Below are 22,247 nucleotides of genomic sequence, written 5' to 3'. Positions count from 1 at the left end.
TCTGAATCAACTGAAAGGATCAGAGGAGGAGCTTGAAGTGGGGGTGTAGTGGATGGACGCGCTTCCTGACCCAAGAGGGTAGGAGCCGGCAAGACACTCATCTGAATATGCACCGAGAGGAACTTCCTGATCATTCTTTCTACATCTTCCTCCATCACACTTCTGGATGAATGAGTTAAGGCAAGAGAGGGGGACTTGGATCGGTGCTGTTCCAAAAAAGATAAGGGCACCCTTGAATGCACAGGATCAATAGAAGGTGAATGTCTTGTCCTGGGAAGAACTATAGAACTTGAGGCAGTCAGATCCGAAGGCTTTTTTATTGAATCTGAGATAGTCAGATCCATTGCTTTTTTCTTCCTCAGATCCAAGGGTGAAGAACTTTGTGATCTTTTTGTATCCAACTTATGATTTTTTCTGGATGGCTCCAAAACCATGGAGGATGAGGTGGAAGGCTTTGGAGATGAAGACTGTAGCTCTTTTATCTTTCGTTTGGGGAACTGAGCCCCAGATATTACTTCTCCAAATGAGGATAGTAATAATCCATTTAAAATAAGTTTATTTTTTTCTCTCTACTAAAGTCCTAGAATTGAAATTATGGCAGATTGAATGATCCTCTTGCAGATATTGTGGCCCTAGACAATAAATACAAAGTGTGCGGGCATCTGACAGTGGTAGCTTGTGCCCACACTTGACATACTTTTTAGACCCAGAGGGGCCTTTGTCCACATTACACTACAACTATAGAAAAGGTAAAGATTATGTAAGACAGGATTTTTTTTTAATCTAGAAAGACAGAAGACAGAAGAAAAATTTGCAGAGATGGTATGAAAAGACTACACAAGAGTGTAAAAAGATGAAGGGGTTAGAAAGGAGAAAATAGCAACGATGGTATTTCAAGATTTACAAAAAACTGTACGATAGTCAAGAAAGTAGAATTTACCAACTATGGTAATTAAGAAATATGATGCCATAAGTAGGTAATGGTTTAAAAATATATGGAAATATAGAGATATACAGATATTAATTGAAATGAACAAACACTTATCTGGAAAACCTTGATAGCTAGGCTGACTATGTCTTTTTGTGAAAAGTGGCAAACGAGATCTGTGGTAGTTTAGGGTTGGTGCATTATGGATAAGGGAGATGCTTGAGAGCTTTTTGGTTATCATGAGCTTTAATAATGGCTGAGCTGGATCCAAGGACTGGATCTGATAGAATGAAAATTGACAACATCAGATCGAGTGTTTTTGAAATGTAAAAAGGTTATGGAGAAATCTATGTAAAGAAGATTTCTTTAAAGATATAAAAGAACTGGATAAAATAAACATGGATATGATTAAATATAGACATTATAAGAATAGAACTAAATAATATGTTAAAAGAACAGATAAAAAATTATTTTATGTCATATGGGTTATATGGAATGAAAGAATACATTAAATTATGTTTAATGGTAAATGGATTTTAGCAACAATATTATATAAAATGAGATAGTGATTATGGAAAAAAGGAGTGGGAGTCACATTTAGTATCATTGGAAAGGAAATTATGAATATGTGGAAAAAGATTTGTATATCTATATATCTGTACATTTGTAAATACTTGTAAAGATGTAAACATGTTGTAAATAAGAGTTTTTTTTTTTGCATTTAAATGAAGGATCCTAATTCTTTTTATTAGCTGCCATGGGATCTTTTACAGCCACCTGAGCTACCACTAATTTATGCAGATGGGACCTTGGTTTAATACCTCAACCAAAGGACAACACAACCAGGAGTGCAGCATCCTCTTTATGCTGTACTGCACTGTCAGCATTTGATGTACCTGGTATGGGAATGGAACACACACAGCCTTGTGCACTACGGTGAGTGTGCTACCAGTTTAGCCACTGATACAGCAATGTTTATGTATGAACTATTGTGTTATATGCTGTCTTTATTGTATGCACAAATGTTTGTCAAAAATATTTATATTAGCTATTTTCTGCTTATGCACCTGGGTCATGGTTGAAAACAGTCCAAGGACCAGTCCACCCACCAGGTTAGCAAACATTAGAAAAATGAATAAATAAACTCATTTACTGCTCCCACCTTCAGTCTGCCCAATAAGTTGGAGGCAGTAGATATATATGAATGCAGGGAGAATGAGCTACTGCTTAGACACTCAGCCAACGGAAGCTAAGCAGAAATTGATAAACCCACTGCTAATGAATAATTGAAAGAACAGAAAGGAAAGAATTATCAGAGGGATGCTATTAATGCTATCCTACAGAACAATGGCACAAGATAATAGTATTTTTATTTTAAAATAGACTTCAGGGAACAACATACGAAAAGATAATTTTATGCAAAAATATTACGTTATTGTCCAAGTGTGCTTTGCCCCTGCCTATCACTTTACTCGTGTGCTAACCTTAACCCTACACATAAATTTGCTGGCACCCCTAACCCCAACCCTATACATTAACTTATGAAAAACCCTTTACCTAACATTGCCACTACACAACACTAACAAAAACTTTGGCCCCAACTCCCTCCCCCCCAAGAATACTTACCTTCATGGAAGTATAGCTCACATGCAAAAAGAATAGTACATGTTTTGAAAGTCGATTTTTTTCAGCACGGAAAAAGAAATGGTTTCCATCAAAACACACAGCAGTAAATTTTGTTGACTAAAAGCAGTGAACAGTATTTATTGAAACCATCTGAACATATATTATTTACAAATTCAAAAGTATAAATCTAAAAGATGTCATTACCTTGCAGTGAAACTGATCTGAAGAGGTTGTCTGCTAGCTGATATGTGGATAACGTGTGCTTCAAGGTTGCCACACATTGGAGACACAGAAAATGCATTTGAGTCATTAGTGCAGTTTTCTAAAAAGATACAAAAACAAAAAGGTAGTAACATTTTATAATGTATTACCCGATGTTATAAAAAAGCCTACCTCTCAAGAACAAGAGAACATATATAATTTTATCATTCAGAAAAATATAACCCACATAAACCGCAATTTTTACATTTTATTTTAGTGAAAGTATTTAACTTATTTACCTGTATATGACCTTAGACTTTACAATACAAAAGCAATTATGTATTCTTTATCAGAAAATATTTCATAGAGAAAAATGAAAAACAAAAGTTTCTCACTCTCCAAATATGAATACATTATTAAATAATACTCTTTTACAAAATGTAGCTTATAGTTTACAAAAGAACAAATGCCTATTTTATTTATTTATTTGGCTAGTTGGAGAACTGGGCTATGAGATGGCACCCCCTTTCAACTATGACCTTGCTGCATTACAAAAATATAAGAATATAATAAATATATGTGACCAGATATATGGCAAACAGAAATCCTCATGTATAGTACAAGTCTTAACTTCCAAAATGAAGCATTACTGTTTTATATTATAAGATTTGCTGCCTCCTTTTTTCTCAGATGAATGTGCATGTACATTCATTTTCAAATTTCTGCATTTGGGCCAATATTCAGCCTAAGCATAGATACTAAAAACTAAGACCTGTCCTTTACTAAAGTTCAGATGTAATCAGAATTATCAATAATATCTGTTAGCATTTTATAGTCCTCAGGCCTTTTATAGCTGTGCTGATATTACTTAAAAATGTCAGCTTTATTTGTTAAATGCATAAGAGCCCAAGTAGCCCTTTTACTTACAATCTGTGCCAAAGTCAAACATATTATCAACCAAGATAAACAGCAATAAGAGTTAATATTATGCTCTTATGCAACAGTGTTTTTTAAGAGGTAACTGTATACAAGTTGAAAAAGTAAAATAATACTTAGTTGAAAATATTAGAAAACGATATTCAGAAAGACAATGTCATGAATATGACCAGTTACAGAGTAAGAGATTCTTTGTTTAGTTGATCTATATTACTATTAATTATACCAACAGGTGATCCATTTAGAAACAGCAGTAACTGATATGAAGCAGAGTTAACATTTTACCTCCAAGTGTCACCTTAAAGTGAATTTATCTGTATGTTTTGTAAAAAATTCATACATTCAAAACATAACTAAATTTTCTAGGCACAGTTAGCCACTGATTCTGAAGCAATGGCAGTCACAGGTTCTAGTAAGATATTTTGTTAGCTCAGTCCTGAATTCTGCACAATTGGATTTTTGACGGATGTTAGTACTAAGAAGATTCTAGATAACTGTGGTCAGCTTCTTGATGCTCTTTTCTCCACAGCCTCCAGACAGGCTTTGTCCCAGGAGACTGGAGGACAGCAACAGTTATCCCTCTGCACAAGGGGGGACCATCAACTACCCAGGATGCTACCTACCCATAAGTCTTACTAGCTTCATATGCAAGGCTATGGAAAGAATAAGCATGGACTGGATTAACAACATAGGCAATCTTCAGACTCTAAACCCACCCGATTTCAGCTTCATCAAGAACAGGCCTGCCTGCTCGATCTGGTGGACATCTTTGAGAAGGTTATCACGGACATGGATGAGGGTAAGACAGTGCATACCATGTACCTTGACCTGGCTAATGCATTTGGCACAATACCTCACTTGGGTTTTGTAGATAAACTCACAAAATTGGGGCATAAACCCTTATATCATCACATGGATAGCCAAGTGGCTCATAGATAGGACACGTTGTTAGAGTGGGGGAATTCACAGCCAGCAAGAGGCCAGTCACCAATGGAGTACCACAGTGCTGGGTCTCCTCCTGTTTGAAATACACTTCTCAGTCATCAAGGCAAATGTAGATGGCCTTCGGCTGACCAAGTTTGCTGATGACTGCAAGTTGAGGACAGTCAATGACTCCTCAAATGATGTTGATATCTTACAGAAAGGTCTGCTGCAGACTGATTGGTGTCAGAGCCCTGCAAATAAATTTGTAATAATACCCTTTAGAAAATCAAGTACCCCTACAAATTACAACATTGATAGCATCCCCCCAAGAGTGGAACCAGTGGTGAAAGATGTGGGTACTCAGAAGGATAATAATCTGAACTTTGACCACCATTTATCCACGATGGTTAGGAAATCCTTTTATGTAGCTTAGCTTATAAGTAAGAGTATGGCATCCAGATCTAAGGATGTCATAGCACCACTGCACTCAGCCCTCATCAGACCAATAATTGAGTACAATGCACCCTTTGGTATGTACCTTGCCAGGCACCTGCAGCAGTTGGAACATCATCAGAGGTTTCTCAACAAAAAAGTACAGGGTATAATCAGCATGCCATATGTGGACCAATTAAAAGTCATATCACTGTATTCAGTTTTCTACCAATTACTGAGGGGTGATCTGTGTCTGATCTACAAGGTAGTCTCTGACCCAGCTCTGGTGGAAATGTTGTATATTCACAAAACTAACTGCACAAGGGTTACCTGCTCCAAAAATCTAAACCTGATCTCTGACATGAACAGATCATGCTGGAGAGACAGATATGTGTCCCAGAGATTGCACCTCCTTTGGAATAGGCTTCCTAGTCACGTGAAGTGGAGCCCTTCCCTGACTATCTTCAAGTGCGGTTTGGACAGATGGATGGGAAATTGCAAATTCACTCCTGGGGTGGTGCCCATGTCCCTTATGGACAGAGGCAGTCAGTAAAAATAGTCAAAACCTCACTTGCTGACCCTCGGGTAAAACTGAATAGGTCTGTAAGGGCTCCTGAGCCATTAGCCTAGTAATCTCGTATGAACCTATGCATGCTAAAGGGGGAAATCACAATGCAGATGCTTAAAAGTAAGCAAAAAGAGCAAATTATTGGCATATGATGTAAGCAGTTTGTTTTCTTTGGGGGGAGACAGTAGTGTCCATGCTTGATGGAGACTGAAACATATCAACATATTTTGATGACAGCATTTAGATTTATACTAGTGCTGGAATATAGAGTTAGTGCTGGAACAGCATATTTAAATTTAGGAATAATCACTAAGCTAAAGCTCACACAACTTCTTAAGTAAACAGATTACAGATTCAGTAACATGTTCAGATGATTCATTACATTAACTACATTATTTTTTTCGTTTAGTGTTTAAAAGATAAGGGTCAAGCCATAAACGTATTGATGTGTGGATGTGCACTTATCCCAACGGGGTAATAAAAGGATGCTGGACATGCATTGCTTGTGCAGCTGTCACTTTTGAGATGTTATAAACACCACATTGACAATTTTGGTTTTATTAATACTTTATTACTCTGTACCCATTTCTCCTTGTTGTTGAAGTCAGCAATGCTTCTGCTGCCATCTCTAAGCAGTAAGATATTGCTTGCATACCACAGATAGGAGGAGAGAGAGAGAGATACGAGGGCAAAAAGCACTGGGCTCAAAACTTATCCAGCAGTATTTCAATCTGAAGTGCCCAGATCTGGGAAATTATTAGTTGTAAAAAAACTGAATGTTTTTTCTACTGTGTAATCTTTGTACCATGCTAAGGCACCCATGCAAAATATAACTTGTTTAAGACCTGAAAACGAGTGCTCGGTATTTTTAAGAAATAAAATACTTTTAAAAAGACCAAACAATAACAGGGCTTTAGCTTAGTGATTATTCTTAAACTTGAATATGCTGTCCCAGTAATAACTATTCCAGCAATAGCATACTTCAAAATGCATCTTCTCAAACAGAGCATAAGCACTGAAACAGAAAAATGATTTCTCCACCTTCTTGCTTTTAAAGTATTGCTGTCTCACAAGGATCTATACTAGGTCCCATACTTTTTTAGCATATTTATCAATAACCTCTACACTGCTACAAAAAATGGTACCCTATTTCAGTAGACTGATGACTCAATCCTAGTCTGCGCTGCTAAATCTCTCTCTGAACTCCAAGGCTTTATGCAACAGTCCTTATCAATTAAAAGATGGTTAAATGATTCTCAACTAGTGCTAAGCCCCCAAAAAACTAAATTGCTGAGCTTTACCTCAAAACACATCACTAGCAAAACAACAGTATTTACTATCGTCTCTGCCAATAACACCATGACAGAATAAGTGAGCCACACAAAATAACTGGGTGTCATCATAGGTGACCAGTTGAAATTCGATTACCATATAACCCATGTGGTTAAAAGAAATCATCAAAGACTAGGTACATTATACAGAATAAAAATATACCTCAGTGACATAGCTAGAAGTCATATAGCTTCTACTTTCTTACTGCCATCTCTCCTCTATGCTGCCCCAATCTTCATTAAGCTTCAAGTCTCACAGCTGTGCACAATTGAGCAATGTTATAATAAAATAGCCAAATGTGCAGTAAACAATAGCAAAAGAAGAAACCAGTCTTTAACCCTAAAAGAATTAAACCGATTAGAACTACTGGTACTTATGTATTATCGCAACGAGATTCCAAACAACTAGATAATATGTAAGTAGAGATAGCTGTTCACAGTTCTCCACTTTCTAAGAAAGTTTCTAAGAGCAATGTTTAAAATCTGTCCCTATTTTGCGTACTTTGACCCACCATTAGTTTACATTTTGGCCCGATTTCTTCTGCTAGCAAACTGACAGGCATGCAATGCAATACCCAGTGACCGTGCTGTGAGATCACTACCGGCAGACTTCAAATTGTATGAAATGCTAACGCATAGCATTGCTGACTGACTGCAATGCTCGGTGATTTAAATGGCTGACTGTGCTGGTCGATAATTTAGGGAAAAAATATTTTATGAGGGACAGGAGAGGTGCCTGTAAGGAATAGTAACTACCGGCCCAGTGATTTCTCAGGGACTGCTGCCTTTCTCCCCATCAGAACTCCTGTGCCAGAGGTGTACACCATTATCCCACTTCACACAGCTACTATTGTTAATCTCAACTTGTAAAGGCAGCAAGTAGCAAGCAACAGGTTTGACCATTAAGGTGTCAATGTTAAAAGATGGTGACAATAACAACACAATCATAACATACTATTGGTAGTGGCAGAGTGTCTTCTACTGGCTCTAGTACTCCAACTCACACTTCCATCATCAAAACACCACCACAACCATTCTGCAGACCTTTGTAGCCAAATCTCCTCAATATCTGTCTCACTGTTCCCACTACAACCACTTGGTTCCTTTCCACTGTCAGTGCACCTCATGCTACACGACTACACTTTATCTGTTGAATGCATCATTCCCCCACTTGTGTGACAATATTGTACTCCAAAGAGTGGAATGGAAAAAAAACGAGACGGTACGAATCTGGTTGGGATAATATGCAAGTACCGAACTACTACATCAACTAGCTGTTTCTCAGCTAACTACAATAAACAGACTTCTCTATAAGCCAGAACACTGTCCAGCCCTTGACAATTTAATAACACTACCACCTCAATAGAATTTTAAGCTCTAAAGAAAAATCAATAATCCCTATAACCAAATCCTTCAATACTGCAGGTGACTCTCTATATTTAAATAGTGCAGCTAAACTATGGAACCACATTCCACTACCATCAAAATCCATTCAGAATGCAAAATCAGCTAAAACTTCAGTTATTAAGTCAATGAGTCTGCTCCTGTACATCTCCAGATAAATGCAACTGTTATCCTCAGCTTGCAATATTGTCAAATCATTTCTCTTCATTCATAATCCTATGCCCCACAATTTGTGTTTGACAATACCTGAACTGTTAAAAAAAAAACCCTGAATTGTTTAGCTAGCATATCCCAGCCATATATATAGTTTTATGACACTGCTCACCTCCCACCTCTGTACTTATAGTATATCCTTTATGATAACCATATATATTTATAAATATATATATATATATATATATATATATATATATATATATATATATATATATATAAAAATATATATATATATATGTATATATAAAATATTATCTATGAACCTTTATAGACAACCTCTTAACTGCAATATTAACATGTTCTGCTTACCTAGATCCTTCCCTCACCTCCACTTCTATGAATTCCTAAGCACTAATCACATGATCTATTATCGATTTCACAAATCCATTAATACACCTCTTCAAATGCACAATGTTCAGCATCTGCTAATGTATAAGTATCCTTTACACTGCAATAATTTGCTTTTATTTCAAATGAATGCATTCTAAGTAGAAAATACATTTCTAATTGTTAATATATATTGTTTAATGATTGTTCATGTATATTACTGAGTGTCTGTTTAAAAATGTTTGTAAAATGTTGATGCTTTTCTCCCCAGGCCTCTGCTGAAAAGGATTTTTTGACTAAATCTAGTCAGACAAACCCAGTAAATAAAAGCAAAATAAATAAAATACATAAGTTCAATTTGTTAAGTAAAGAATATCATTAGCTTTTTTATCTTAAAGTGTAAAACTTGGAAGACACATAGGATCATTGGAAGTTACTAGGCTAATGGCACTAGGGCCCTTACAAGCCTTACAAGTTCTTACCCATATTTTCATGATCAGCACTTATTGCCCCTGTCCAAGAGGGGCACAGATGGAACCTCCGGGGTGAATTTACGGTCATCCATCCAATTGTCCAGGTTGCATCTGAAGAGGGCCAATGAAGTGCTCTGTTTGTCATGAATTGGGAGCCTGTTCAAATGGTGTGGTAACCTCTGGGAGACAAATCTGTCTCTCTAGCAGGTTTTATTAATATCACATACCAGGTTAAGGTCTTTAGAGCGAGTAACCCGTGTATCATTTGACTTTCAGACATGAAGCATTTCCAATAATGCAGGGTCAGAGATTGCCTTATATGCAGAGATCACCTCTGAGTAGTCTGTATGAAACAGAATAAACTGACAGTGATTTCAGATGATCCCCACAGGACAGATGGTGTAGACCTTGAATTTTCCTTGTGAGGAACCTTTGTGTTTTCTCCAGTTGTTGTAGGTGCTTAGAAAGGTACATACCAAAACGGGCATTGTACTCAATTATTGGCCTGATGAGGGAAGAGTACAGGGAAGTTATAACTTCTTTTTTTCCTGAAGCAATGCCCTTACTTATGAGATGAGCAATATAGAATGCCCTTCTTACCATTGCGGTCAAAGGTAAAGTTGCTGTCAACCTGTGTGCCCAGGTCTCTCTCCACTGAGTGTGTATTTAAGTCATTGCTATTAATGTGGTAGTTAACAGGAACATGACTTTTAATGAGAGGAATGATAATACACTTTTTGCATTGAGTTTAAGGCCATGACTTTGGCACCAATCACTTGTTTGTGTAAGACCCTCTTGTAGGATTCGACATAATTTGGAGATTCTATGACCGCTCCCAGTTTGCAGTCATCAGAAAAGTTGTCAGTCACCGACCTTTAGCTTTTGCTTGTACTTCAGAGAAATAGATTCCAAATAGTAGAGGTCCCAGGAGTGATCCCCATGGAACACCACTGGTTACAGGTCTGCTGTTGGAGGTGGATTCCCCTTTTTTGACTATATGAGTTCTATCAGTGAGCCAGTTAGCAACCCATCTAATGATATGAGGGTTGATGTCTAGTTTGGTGAGTCTGTCAATGATGCCTGAGTGGGGGATAGTGTCAAATGCCTTGGGTAAGTCCAGGTATGCTGTATGTACAGATTACCCCTCCTCATCCAGGGCCTTAGTGACTGTCTCGAAGAAGTCCACCAGGTTTAACAGGCATGAGCTCCCTTTGACAAATCCTAACTGAGTAGGCTCAAGTGTTTGGAGATTACTTATATCTTTGCTGATAAGGTCCATGATGATTTGCTCCATGGTCTTGCAGATAAGGCTAGTCAGGCTAATAGGTCTATAGTTCCTGGGGTCAATGGAAGCACCACCTTTGTGCAAGGGAATAACAGTGGCTGTTTTCCATTCAGCTGGTACGAAGCTGGTACTTAGACTATGACTGAAAAGAGTACTCACTGGTGTTGCTAATTCATGTTGGAGCCAATGTAGGATGCAGCCTGGGATGTTATTAGGTTCCATAGATTCTGTATTTTTGCCCTTACAGAAGGCATTTACAACCTGCTCTTTAGAGATGCAAGGTAGGGGATATGTGGTAGGGATGTCATGAAGTAATTGTGGCAGGGACAGCATGTGAAGTTTTCACAGAACCTGTTGGCCAACAGGTTAGCTATGTCTATAGGCTCAGTATATGTGGTATCATTAACTACCAGTTCTGTACAAATCTGGGCCTTTGCTTTCAGGTTATGGATGTAACTATAGAATGCCTTGTGGTTGTACTTTATGGAGGAAGTTAATTTGGACTCGTAGTTTGCTTTGGAGGACTTCACAAGAAGTCTTATTTGCTTGTTTAAGCTGAGGAGGAAGTGTTTCCAGTTTAGAAGAGCTCGCTCCCTCTTGCTCTTAGACAGCGATTTATTTCTCTTATTGTAAAACCTTTTAATGGCAGTTGTCCACCAGGCAGATTGCTCTTCCTTGAGGAGCTTGTTTTAGTCCTATCAGGTACAGCAGAGTCAATGCAATTATACAGGTCTTTGTAAAAAGCACTGGTGTCGAGCTCGGCATAGTTGTCAGTTCCATCTGAGGGAGGAAGTGCAGTGAAGCTATTTATACCATCACCTATTCTGTGATAGATATCCTATCTATATTAGCATCCTCATAACTCTCACAGTTTTGTACAGGAAAGCTTATCTTTACTAAATTATACTGTTAAACAGCATATGAAAATTACCAATCATTTATCCTTGAGAACCAAAAGAAAGTGTAGGAAGGAGATACCCAGGACTCAAAGTAAATGTACTCATCTAAATGTATTCCCAAACCTCTTCTTTATTTATCCATGTACTGAAGCCATGGTCACCATTTATTTATATATATTTACTAGTAATCAACTATAAGCAATTAATGCATCTTATTTCATAGTTCCTTACTGTTGGAGTTCTTGCTGTCTTCCAGTTCCACATAATTATCTTCTTGGCTGCTACTAAAATCAGACACATTTTATCTTGCCTATACTGGAAAGTGTATATATCCTAAAACCTCAGAATTACTGTATTAAAAAGCAAATAAATTAAGACAAAAACTATACTATAACAGCATTTAAACAAGAGTAAGCAACCTTAAAAAATTCTGGGAAGCTATTAAAGAATTCTTACAATCCGGCCAAAAATTCAACCCTAATTCCTTTCCCAATAATTCACCACTTAAAACTGCAATAGAATTCAGCTTGTATTTCATTGATAGCCTCCCTAACCAAGGACTTCCCAACATCTTATCCCAACTTTGCCGAAAAACCATATAATACCACTTCCACTTTCACCTTTAAACCTGTGCCCACATCCTATATAAAACTACTCAAACTCAAACCATGCCTTACTTCAGCTGATGACCTTCCAAGTGAGTACCTTAAAATAGCAGCCAATAGCATTGCATACCCTGTCTCATTCCTTAAAAATAGGCCAATCCAGGAATCCCACATTCCCTGCGTATGAAAAAAAAAACTCACATTATCCTTCTACACAAATGAGGAAACTCAACAGACATTACTAACTTTAGACCTATAGCAATCTTACAGCCCTTCTCCAAAATGCCTGAAAAATGTATTCAGAAACGATCGCTCAACTATCTTCTAAAAGAAGAACTCCTATCCCCACACAACAGGCTTCTGTCCTTCCCATAGTACTAATACTTCACTTCTAACCTTTATAGATATTGTCAATAAAGCTAAATATTAATGGAAAAACTAGTTTCCTCCTCATTTCTATACTTATATAAAGCCTTCAACAAAGTTTGTCACTGTAAACTTCTACTTAAAATGCCTTAGTAGGGCTATCTCAAGCCCAGCCTTCTATGGTTCAAAAGCTACTTGTCTAATATGTATCAGTCAGTAAAATGGCATTGCACCCTGTCTACATGCATCCCAGTCATCACTGGTGTACTATACCCTCCACACATGCACACAACAGGCCTCCCTAACACAATACACAGATGACTCCACACTCATATGCATATCAGACAACATGGCACTTCTCAAAAAAATACTCATTAAGCTTTAACAGCCACTGAAAGGTGGCTTTGAAACTCACAACTCAAGCTCAATTCCAAATAAAAAACACACTACTTTTTTCCCCAAATTACTCTTTTATGAAAAAACTAAATTTAAAATCCTCTCTCTTAGTAATGCAACCATTAAGGTCACAGCTCATAGCAAATTATTAATGATGATAATAGATGATAATCTTAAATTCAACCTGCATATGCAAAACTGCTTAAAGAAAACTCACCAAAACCTAGGGATGCTTTATATAGCCAAAAACTTTCTCACTAATGCAACTAAAACTATACTTGCTACTATTTTACCTCCTCCCCTTACTACTTTATAGCGCTTATATAGAGCTCCCATCCTTACATTAAAAAAGGCATCATCAAAGGAAAACTTGAACAATGTTATAATAAAGTGCCGACATTTGCAGCAAATAACCTTTTTCAAAACCCACATTGTAGACACTAAAAAAACGAAATTAGTTAGAACTACCCCGTAAATTAACATAAACATATATTCTCACCACAAACAAAATTATACAGCATCCATCTGCTTGCCCAACATCAAACAGCATTCTAGTACTCTCCCTCCAGTCCTTTAAAAACATTCTGAAAGACTTCCTAGCCAAAAGCTATTTCTGTTCTTGCTCAACTCCAGGATAAACTATATTCATAAATATGAACAAATACCAATCCGTACCTCACACCTCCTTATTCCCTCTTCTTCCCTCTACTTCAATAAATTTCTCTCACCTGACTCTGTCTTCTCTCACCTGACTCTGTCTAAATATACCAGAACCTTGTTTTTATCTCACTTCATATTACAATTCCTGTCTGTATTATACTAGCTTTTAATTTCTCTAAACTGGCCAACAGTTCTATAAATATGAAATCATTGTTATATAAGTTGTATCTGTTTTTTACCAATGTCTAATTTGGTATAATTATTTAAATTATAGATTTTTTTTATTATTTGTAAAGAGTTTAAAATTATTGTTCTTAATAATTTTTGTAGCTCTCCTATATTACACCCTAAACTTTATACCCCCAACCAGTTATGTGGTATAGTGGCATAAAGCCCTGATTTACAGTGCAGATGACACGAGTTCAAGTAATACCTCAGATGTCTAGAAGATGGCCAGGGAAGATTGGAGTAAGTGACTCCTGCCAGCACACCCATCCTTTGACTGAGGGAGGTGGCATGGCTCACCACACAGGATGACACCTAGCAGCAGCACTAGGACTTACTAGTAGCTGAATCAACTCAGCTGTATAGCACTAGTAATTTTAGGGAAATCCAGCATGTGCAGGCATGACTCTCCTTAGGGGTTGAAGTAGCAGGCTTAGATGAGCTACTGGGGGGGGGGGGGGCTAGTAGGCCACATCCCCAGGACCATCAAGCTAGCCTGCTTCCTACCACCAGTGTCTCACCACAGAGTGGTAGGCTGATCGGAGCTTCCCAGGTGGGAATAAATAGGCCATATGGCTCTAACCCAGGTGGGACTGCCTTGTTCCTGTGGCCCCAGAAAAAAAAGTAGGCCAAGTACATGTCAGTAGTGAAGTTAACAGACAAGTTCCTGGAGGAGAAAAACAAACAAACTTTACAACCCCAGAAAATGCACACCAAATTCTTCACTTCTCCTGACTACAACATCTCAAGCACACATCATCTAGATTCAGAAACATATACTGTAGCCTTGCCAAAGTATAAAAAAATCTGTGCAGGTAGTTCCATGCAAAAATATGTAATCTTTAGGACATTGGTCACACATCTGGACATCTTCCTGCCAATGTCTAAATCATCTGGCATTAATTCCTCTCAGTTTTAGCTACTACAGATTCATTTGTTTCTTGCATATTAGGTAGCCCTTTCTTGACTCAGTAAAGTGATTCACCATCAGCTGTCTATTAAAGGTATTATGAATGGTGAGGTCCTCCATAAGGCCCATTTTAATTTCCTACATTTGGATATTACCCCACTACAATTAAATTTATCCTGGCCATCCAAACTAAAATTTATGTTAACTTTTTCCTCTGTCAGAACTTCCACCATCTCTATCATCTGTTGCTAATAGCTCAGTACCATTCTTCTTCTTCTCCACATCCATGCCACATTATCTTATGGATACCATCCTATTCCAAAACCTATCAGCAGTCTCTCATGTTCCCATTCCTTGTTCTTCTGTTCCCAAAATCTCAGCACTGTTTTAGGTAACTAAATAAAGGAAAAATATCATATGTCTTAATTCACTTATCTGAGGATGACACTGTTTCCTCCTCAGTATCATCTCTCTCTCTAGACATATTAGTAATGTTTAATACCTAGCATCAAACATGTCACACTGACACAAATAAGGAAGCCTTAGTTGTGTAGTTCTACAATAATTCTGAAGATTCCTCACATATAAACCCCTTTACCTGGATCTCTTCAATACTTTCATAATTTGTAACCATTTTCATCCTATACTTACTTCGCTTTCTTCTACTCAATATCTATTGACAGCTGATCCATTTGAAAGCAACTAGAATCTAATAAGCTTCATACTGGCTATTATTTTACTGCATTCTTGTTTTAACTGTCATGTTTTCGTTAACTGTTATATAATTACTATTCTATATATGAGCATTTACTATTCTATGTTTGCACATTTACTACTCTATGTAAGTACATGTATCATTTTTTGATTAACTGTCATATAATTACTAGTCTAAGTGTATATGTGCATTTGTTATGTAAATCTTGTACAACTGCCTTCTACTCATGAAAGGTGAAGTACATAACACAGCCATCTTTTATCACAAAAGTCACTATAACTGCAGAGTGCAGGTTTTAAGATGTTAGGATGAAAGTAACTTACTCTCTTGTTATTTTCTCAATTTAAACAGTCATTATCTGGCTTTGTAGGACTAGTGTGAATTTGTGTGAAGTAAGATGAATTACTTAACTTAACTGGACATCTGATATCCACGGACAAAGTAGGCATTAATGCTGGGGCTGTCTGAGGAGGAAAATGACAAGCTGTATTGCTACTAGCTTTGCAGGACTAATATGATCTGTGCAGTTTGTAATACTTTCATGTGTGGCAGCTGTTTTTGTACAGCAAAGGTGAAATACCTTATACAGCCATCTTTTTTATCACAAATAGGCATTTGACATGTACATAAAGGAGGCCATAATTGTTTTAAGGGGGAGTTGGACAAAAGTAACTTACCCTCTTGTCATTTGTTCAGTTTAAACACTCACCTCTCAGAAATACCTTCAGAGCTCCTAAGGGTCTGTTGACCCTTATACCCCAAGGCTGTATAAGTGGATTTTTGACACAGTCCTAGTAATGGGTCTGCCCTGAACCCCACTTAGTCTAACACTGGACCTGCACAAATGTGTGCAGAGATGGCTGCTGTTGCTGGTATGGTTGGCTGGGGTTGATGTCACTATTTCTTTAATTTTCCACACAAACTTCAAAAGTATACACAGGTCACTATAGCTTGTGTTGAGCTGGGGAAAGTGTGGCTATTATGTCTTTAATTTTCCTCAAATTTCAGAGGTGGTTACTATAGCTTGCATAGGAGCAATGTTATTTTTTTTCACTTTCCTCCCAATTAAACATCAGATGCATACATAGCTGGCTATTTTGGGGGGGAAAGGTAAGAAAATATCTTATATTCTGTTTATTTTTTTAGTTTCATCCCAGTCTGACATCCGAGGAGTGCACAGATGGTGACTGTCTTTTGCAGGTGAGGAGGTATAACTGTATATATCTATATCTATATATATATATATCTATATATATATATATATATATATATATATATATATATATATATATATATATATATATACACATATATATATATATATATATATATATATATATATACACACACACAAACACACACACACACGCGCACACACAAGGCAGCAGCAACTTGAAATATATGAAATATATGATTGTAGCCATTTGTGCCTTAATTTTTATCCTAGTCTAACACTGAAGGGTACGTAGAGAGTGACTATGTTTTTTAGAGGGGTGGTGGGAGGCATGTACAATAGACTACACAGCACACCAAAACCACAGTAAAAACCACGATCCACACTTGATTAAAAGAAAAAAAGCCAAAGCTCTTTAATACGACAATCCACAAACAATTAGTTGAGCGCTTTCATGTATAAAATACACTTCCTCAGAGAAGAGCTTTGGCTTTTTTTCTTTTAATCAAGTGTGGATCATGGTTTTTACTGTGGTTTTGGTGTGCTGTGTAGTCTATTGTTGTACCCACAGTGACTTCTTGGAAATTGTCGTAATACAGGCATGTACAATTCCAGATATGATTTATGTAACCTCATAAGCATTTATCTTCTCAATTTATTTTTAACTATTTGGTCAGCTATAAGCATTAAACTTTGGATACAACTTTTTTCTTCATTGAATTAAAAAAAATCTTTCATTTCTCATGATTTTTGAGCAGGCTATCATTGCATCAACAGGTTAGAGAAAAGTTCTAAAATGCACCTCACAGCATTTATAACTCCATGGTTTAGGGGGCCTAGCAGGCCTTAGATGCCTGCTTAACTCAGTTATTTCCTTCACAGTTATTACAGCAAAGTATTGCCCGGTTAGGGTTTGTGCAAAGAATGCAGGAAAAAGCAAATTTGAAGAATAACACTGAATGTCCTCCTTCTATAACTGGGATTTTTGTTCAGGCCATCATTGGATGAAAAGGTTGTTTTAAAAACTCTAAAATGTACCTCATATCATCTAGAACCCCTATGGCTTCTGGGAGTGTAGCAGCCCAGAAACTTCTTTCACAGTTATCGAGGTGTAGTCTTGCCTAGTATTTCCTATTTAGAATGTGTTGATTGAATAAATGTAGGTAAAAAAGAAGTAGAGGAACACAAAGTTTGAGAAAGGGAATAAAAAAATCATCTGTATGGTATGGATAGGCTAAAATTAGGTTGGGGGACACTGAATGATGTGTGGGTAGGAGAAGTGGGCAGCTATAACAATAACTTTTCTTTAGACCTAATTTCAGTATCACTACTGTTATGAAGTGCCCAGACTGCATGCTCTTTGTCCTTGCTACAGGCTAACAGCACCTAGCCTTTTCTTCATTCTAACAAATGCTGTGAACTTTATTGGTAATGTATATTTTTATTTGTGGAAGATGCAAAGACAACTTTAAAATGCTTCTTAATGTAATAACTCAATCTAATTAGCTTGCAGATGTTAAAATACACAATCTTACAAGAACCATTCATTTCATATATATTATTATCTAAATAAATGAAACATACCAATCATCTGTCATCCTGAGAAAGCCAAGGAATGCAAATAGCATTGTACAGAGATGATAATTTATTTACTACATTGGTAGAGTAACTGCAGTGTCAGTGTAAATGACTTAGAGTTTTCAAACCTCCAGATAAATCACATGCATACAATGACTGTTACACATTTTCATGCTATATGAACAGAAGAAGGCCAGTATGAGAGTGCAGTGGTAACAACTCTGCCTCAAAGCTCCAGAGCTCAGTCCTGACTTCTGGTCACTGTGTGCAGTTTTCATGTTCTCCCTGTATCTGTGTGAGTTTTCAAAACCAAGAATAGATATTAGCAAGGAAATCCAAGGATCAGATAGCTTTAACTCTTTTAGTAAAATATTTTACATAATCCCCCAGTGCCACAGCACTACTACTACCTTCATTCCACATGCACTTAAATATTTTATTATACAACGACCCCCCCATTAAAATTCAAAAAACGTGCACGCTGATTGGTCAGCATGCACGTTGTAAATCAGAGTTATAGTAATGGAAAAAGGTCCGGTCGCCCCGACTTTTTCCATTACTATAACTTTTTTTTTTTTTACAGCAACGGAGAATGCAAGATCTCCATTGCTTCACACTGTCTCGCTATGTTAAACTCGTTTAACATAGCGAGACAGCATTAAAAAAAGCAATGGACATTCTCTGTTGCTTTTTTTAATGCTGTCTCGCTATGTTAAACGAGTTTAACATAGCGAGACAGTTTGTAAAAAGCAACGGAGATCTTGCTTTCTCCATTGCTTTTGCCCACAGCTCTGATGTACTGTGTAGGCATACGCATGCGCAGTACATCAGAACTGCCGCAGAATACCAGACAGCTGCGGAAGGGCAGCAAGGAGGCATTATACAATGCCATTATTTGAGAAAATTAATTATTTTTTTTCTTAAATAATATCATTGTATAATAGCAATAACCCACGCCTGGGTGTGGTTAATGCTGGATTTACCCACGGTTGGCTTTGTTTGGTCCCTCATGACCAAACCACGCCAACCGTGGGTAAATCCAGCATTACCCACACCCAGGCATGGGTTATTGCTATATTAAACAAGCTGCACCTCCAATTTAAGTAAAACAAAGTTGTTAATTACACCATTGAAAATGTTAAAGTGATAAAGTCCCATGCACTTTCCAAAAAAAAAACACATTTTTTTCCTACAAACCTGCTAGCATGCCTCTACCTAACATATTAGAATTTGCCAGTTTATGTCCAAATTCAAACCTATTGGATACAAACACTGGCATTTAAAAATTATTCTGTATTTAGATCAAAACTTTACATCTTACTCTCTTTTTTAACATGGGAGCTCCCTTGATACAAACATTAAATAATTTATTAAAAGTATAAAATTGCAAGGCATAAAATGCAACAATACAATTTAAACTTTTTGTACTAAGGTTACTAAAATGTTCTTGAATACTTAGTTTAAACATTGTGGTCATTTGTCACTTTGGACATGAATAATTACAAAATAAAGCATAAAGAAAATATTCAAAATAACGCATAAATAAAACATTCAGCTTATATTTTGGCTGCATTTGTTGTGATTGCTTTGAGGCTGCATGGAGCCAGTGGTTCAGTCTAGCTCTGCAGTAAGTTTAGATTTCTATAAAATGGTATGCTTTTTATTACTTTTGTTTATACGGCTGCTCTTGGTTTCTGTAGTTTGCTTTATGTAGTAGTATTGAAGATGTAACTGTTTAGTTGATGTAGTTGTGCCAAACAATTTTCAGGGTCAGATACATGTGTAGAAAATGGTGGCTTTTTGCTTTTGGTCCTTCTTTGATAATACTTTATCACACACACACACACACACACACACACACACACACACACACACACACACACACACACACACACACACACACCACAGGAATGATAAAGTAGACTGGAACAAACTCTTGTCAGTACATTAAAATAATGAAATGAAAGGGCATGCATAGTTGTTTAATGTGCAAACTACGTAGCCAGGAGTAGGAGGCTACTGGACTTATGATACTGCCCTACCTACTGTGCAGTTCATTGATAGATAATTTGTCCCAATATAGTAGGCAGGATTCACGAAGGCTTGCACGGAGTCTAAGAGTAGTGTAAGACTTCATGCATGCAGTCTTCGCGATCCAGAAACAGCCCTAAATCCTGTGTAAGAGACCAGCTAAAACGTCTCTTACACGGAGTGGGCGTGGATATGCTAATCACCTCACTTGCAGCCGAAAGGCATGCAAATGAGGTAGATTAGCAATCCAGGAAGCCCAAAGCAGCCCGTGTAAGAGCCGTTTTAGCTGCAGAAATGTACTCAGTTGACAACTGAGTACGTTTCTGCAAAAAACACAATGGAGCCATGTCAGCTCCAAATAAAGGGTGCACATGTGTCAGGCAGCATGCCAATGGCCAAATATGTACGCAGCGCAGCCCCGCGCAAACAGGCTGCACTGTATAAAACATAAAAATGAAGGTTATAAACCCACAAATGTGGGTTTTATGCAATACATGGATTTACAATGCAGGGACCAGCAGACCAAAAACAACATGGCCACCGTTTAGTGGTTGCTAAGGGGGGAAGCTGAGTCTAAGACATGTAACTAAGCATTAGTAGGCAATCTGATATAAATGAGAGTTAGGATACTGAATTCCACTGTCACATAGCAAATGAGCACATTCTGAGTAGTGTAAGAGATACATAAGGGGGAGGAATAGAGTAGGAGATAGGTGACATCATAGGGGGGAATGGTAAAAAGAAATGCAGTTCATTGGAGGTCAGTGATACATGACAGATGTCAGACACATATCATGGAAAGAGGAGTGCCACAAGATAAGCATGGGAAAGTCAAGAAATTGAAGGTGTACACTGTTGCTTACACCAAAGTTTCTTGCTGGGCATGCATGCACACGTGTGCGCGCCATGAAGCGCGAGTAGGGCAGTGTGCGCGCGTGTAAGGCAGACTGAGCATGTGGGAGCCTGTTGGCAGACTTGTAAGACTGTTTGCGCTGGTGTGCGCGTGTTTTAACCCGAATAAGCAGATTCTGAACCGTGTAAACCTGTGTGCACACATGTAAGCCACTGTGAGCGTGTTTCTGCTGGTATGCGCGTTGCTCCCCCCTGAGGAAACAGAAAGGAAAAAGGAAGCAACAGAATTAGTAGGAAGCTAGCAGGGAATACTGCTGGAGCTAGCAGGTGAAAACAATTAGAAGCAGGCAATTACACAGGCAGAATAGTAGCTCAGCCAAGCACTTAAAACTCTGCAAACAGCAGTGCAGGATGTTTCTCTCAAGAGACACTGCAAGACAGGAGTAAGCTATTAGAAGTGAAAACTGAAAAAGCTGAACACAGAGCAGAAATGCTAGGGGCTGTCATAGCTGTCATAAGGAGACATAGGCTACTTGCTGAGGGTGGTGACAATGCAGATGGTGCCAGACAACCCACAGTGAGGAGACGGTGAAGAGTGTACAGGCCCAGGGTCACCTACCACGGGTTACATGAGCTGGAGATAGTAGAGCGCTATAGAGTGGACAGAGACCTCCTGCAGCAAATTGTCGAGCTGTGTAGGCCACGCCTCACACACAGAACCAACAGAGGGGAACCCATCCCAGTGGAAACCAAGGTATGTGTTGGCCTAAGAATACTAGCAACAGGTACCTTCCAGAGACCAACTGGTGATATGATGGGGATATCACAGGCATCAGCCTCCAGGGTACTGCACCAGTTCCTGGATGCCATGTCAGCACATGTCGGTGATCATGTATATTTCCCCAATGCCCGTGAGGTATTGGCCAGCAATATGCGTCTCTTACAGCAAATAGCAGAATACCCTGAGGTAGTGGGTGCAATAGACTGCATGCACATACACATCAAAGCACCAGCCGGTGAGTGGGATAGGGCCTACATTAACCGCAAGGGCTTCCCCCTCCATCAACTGCCAGGTCGTGTGTGATGCCCAGGGCATAATAATGAATGTGTGTGCTGGCTGCCCTGGGATCTACCATGATTCCCATATCTGGCATTTGACGCAGCTGTACCAGACATTTGCCAATG

At 38.0% G+C, this 22,247-nt stretch overlaps 1 protein-coding gene across 1 annotated transcript in view; it reads right to left on the bottom strand.

Moving 5' to 3' along the window:
• Positions 1–22,247, bottom strand: part of DLEC1 (DLEC1 cilia and flagella associated protein) — a 2,498,134-nt gene that overhangs the window by 63,900 nt on the left and 2,411,987 nt on the right. Inside the window, exon 37 of the mRNA XM_044067561.1 lies at positions 2,759–2,876. Within this exon, the coding sequence (XP_043923496.1) occupies positions 2,759–2,876 (118 nt within the window). The remainder of the gene's footprint in view (positions 1–2,758; positions 2,877–22,247) is intronic.

The sequence above is a fragment of the Protopterus annectens genome, chromosome 3.part1 (genome assembly GCF_019279795.1).
Source record: "Protopterus annectens isolate FY-2018-M chromosome 3.part1, PAN1.0, whole genome shotgun sequence".
NCBI classification, from domain to species: Eukaryota; Metazoa; Chordata; order Ceratodontiformes; family Protopteridae; genus Protopterus; species Protopterus annectens.
This window is presented reverse-complemented; position numbering and strand designations above follow the sequence as displayed.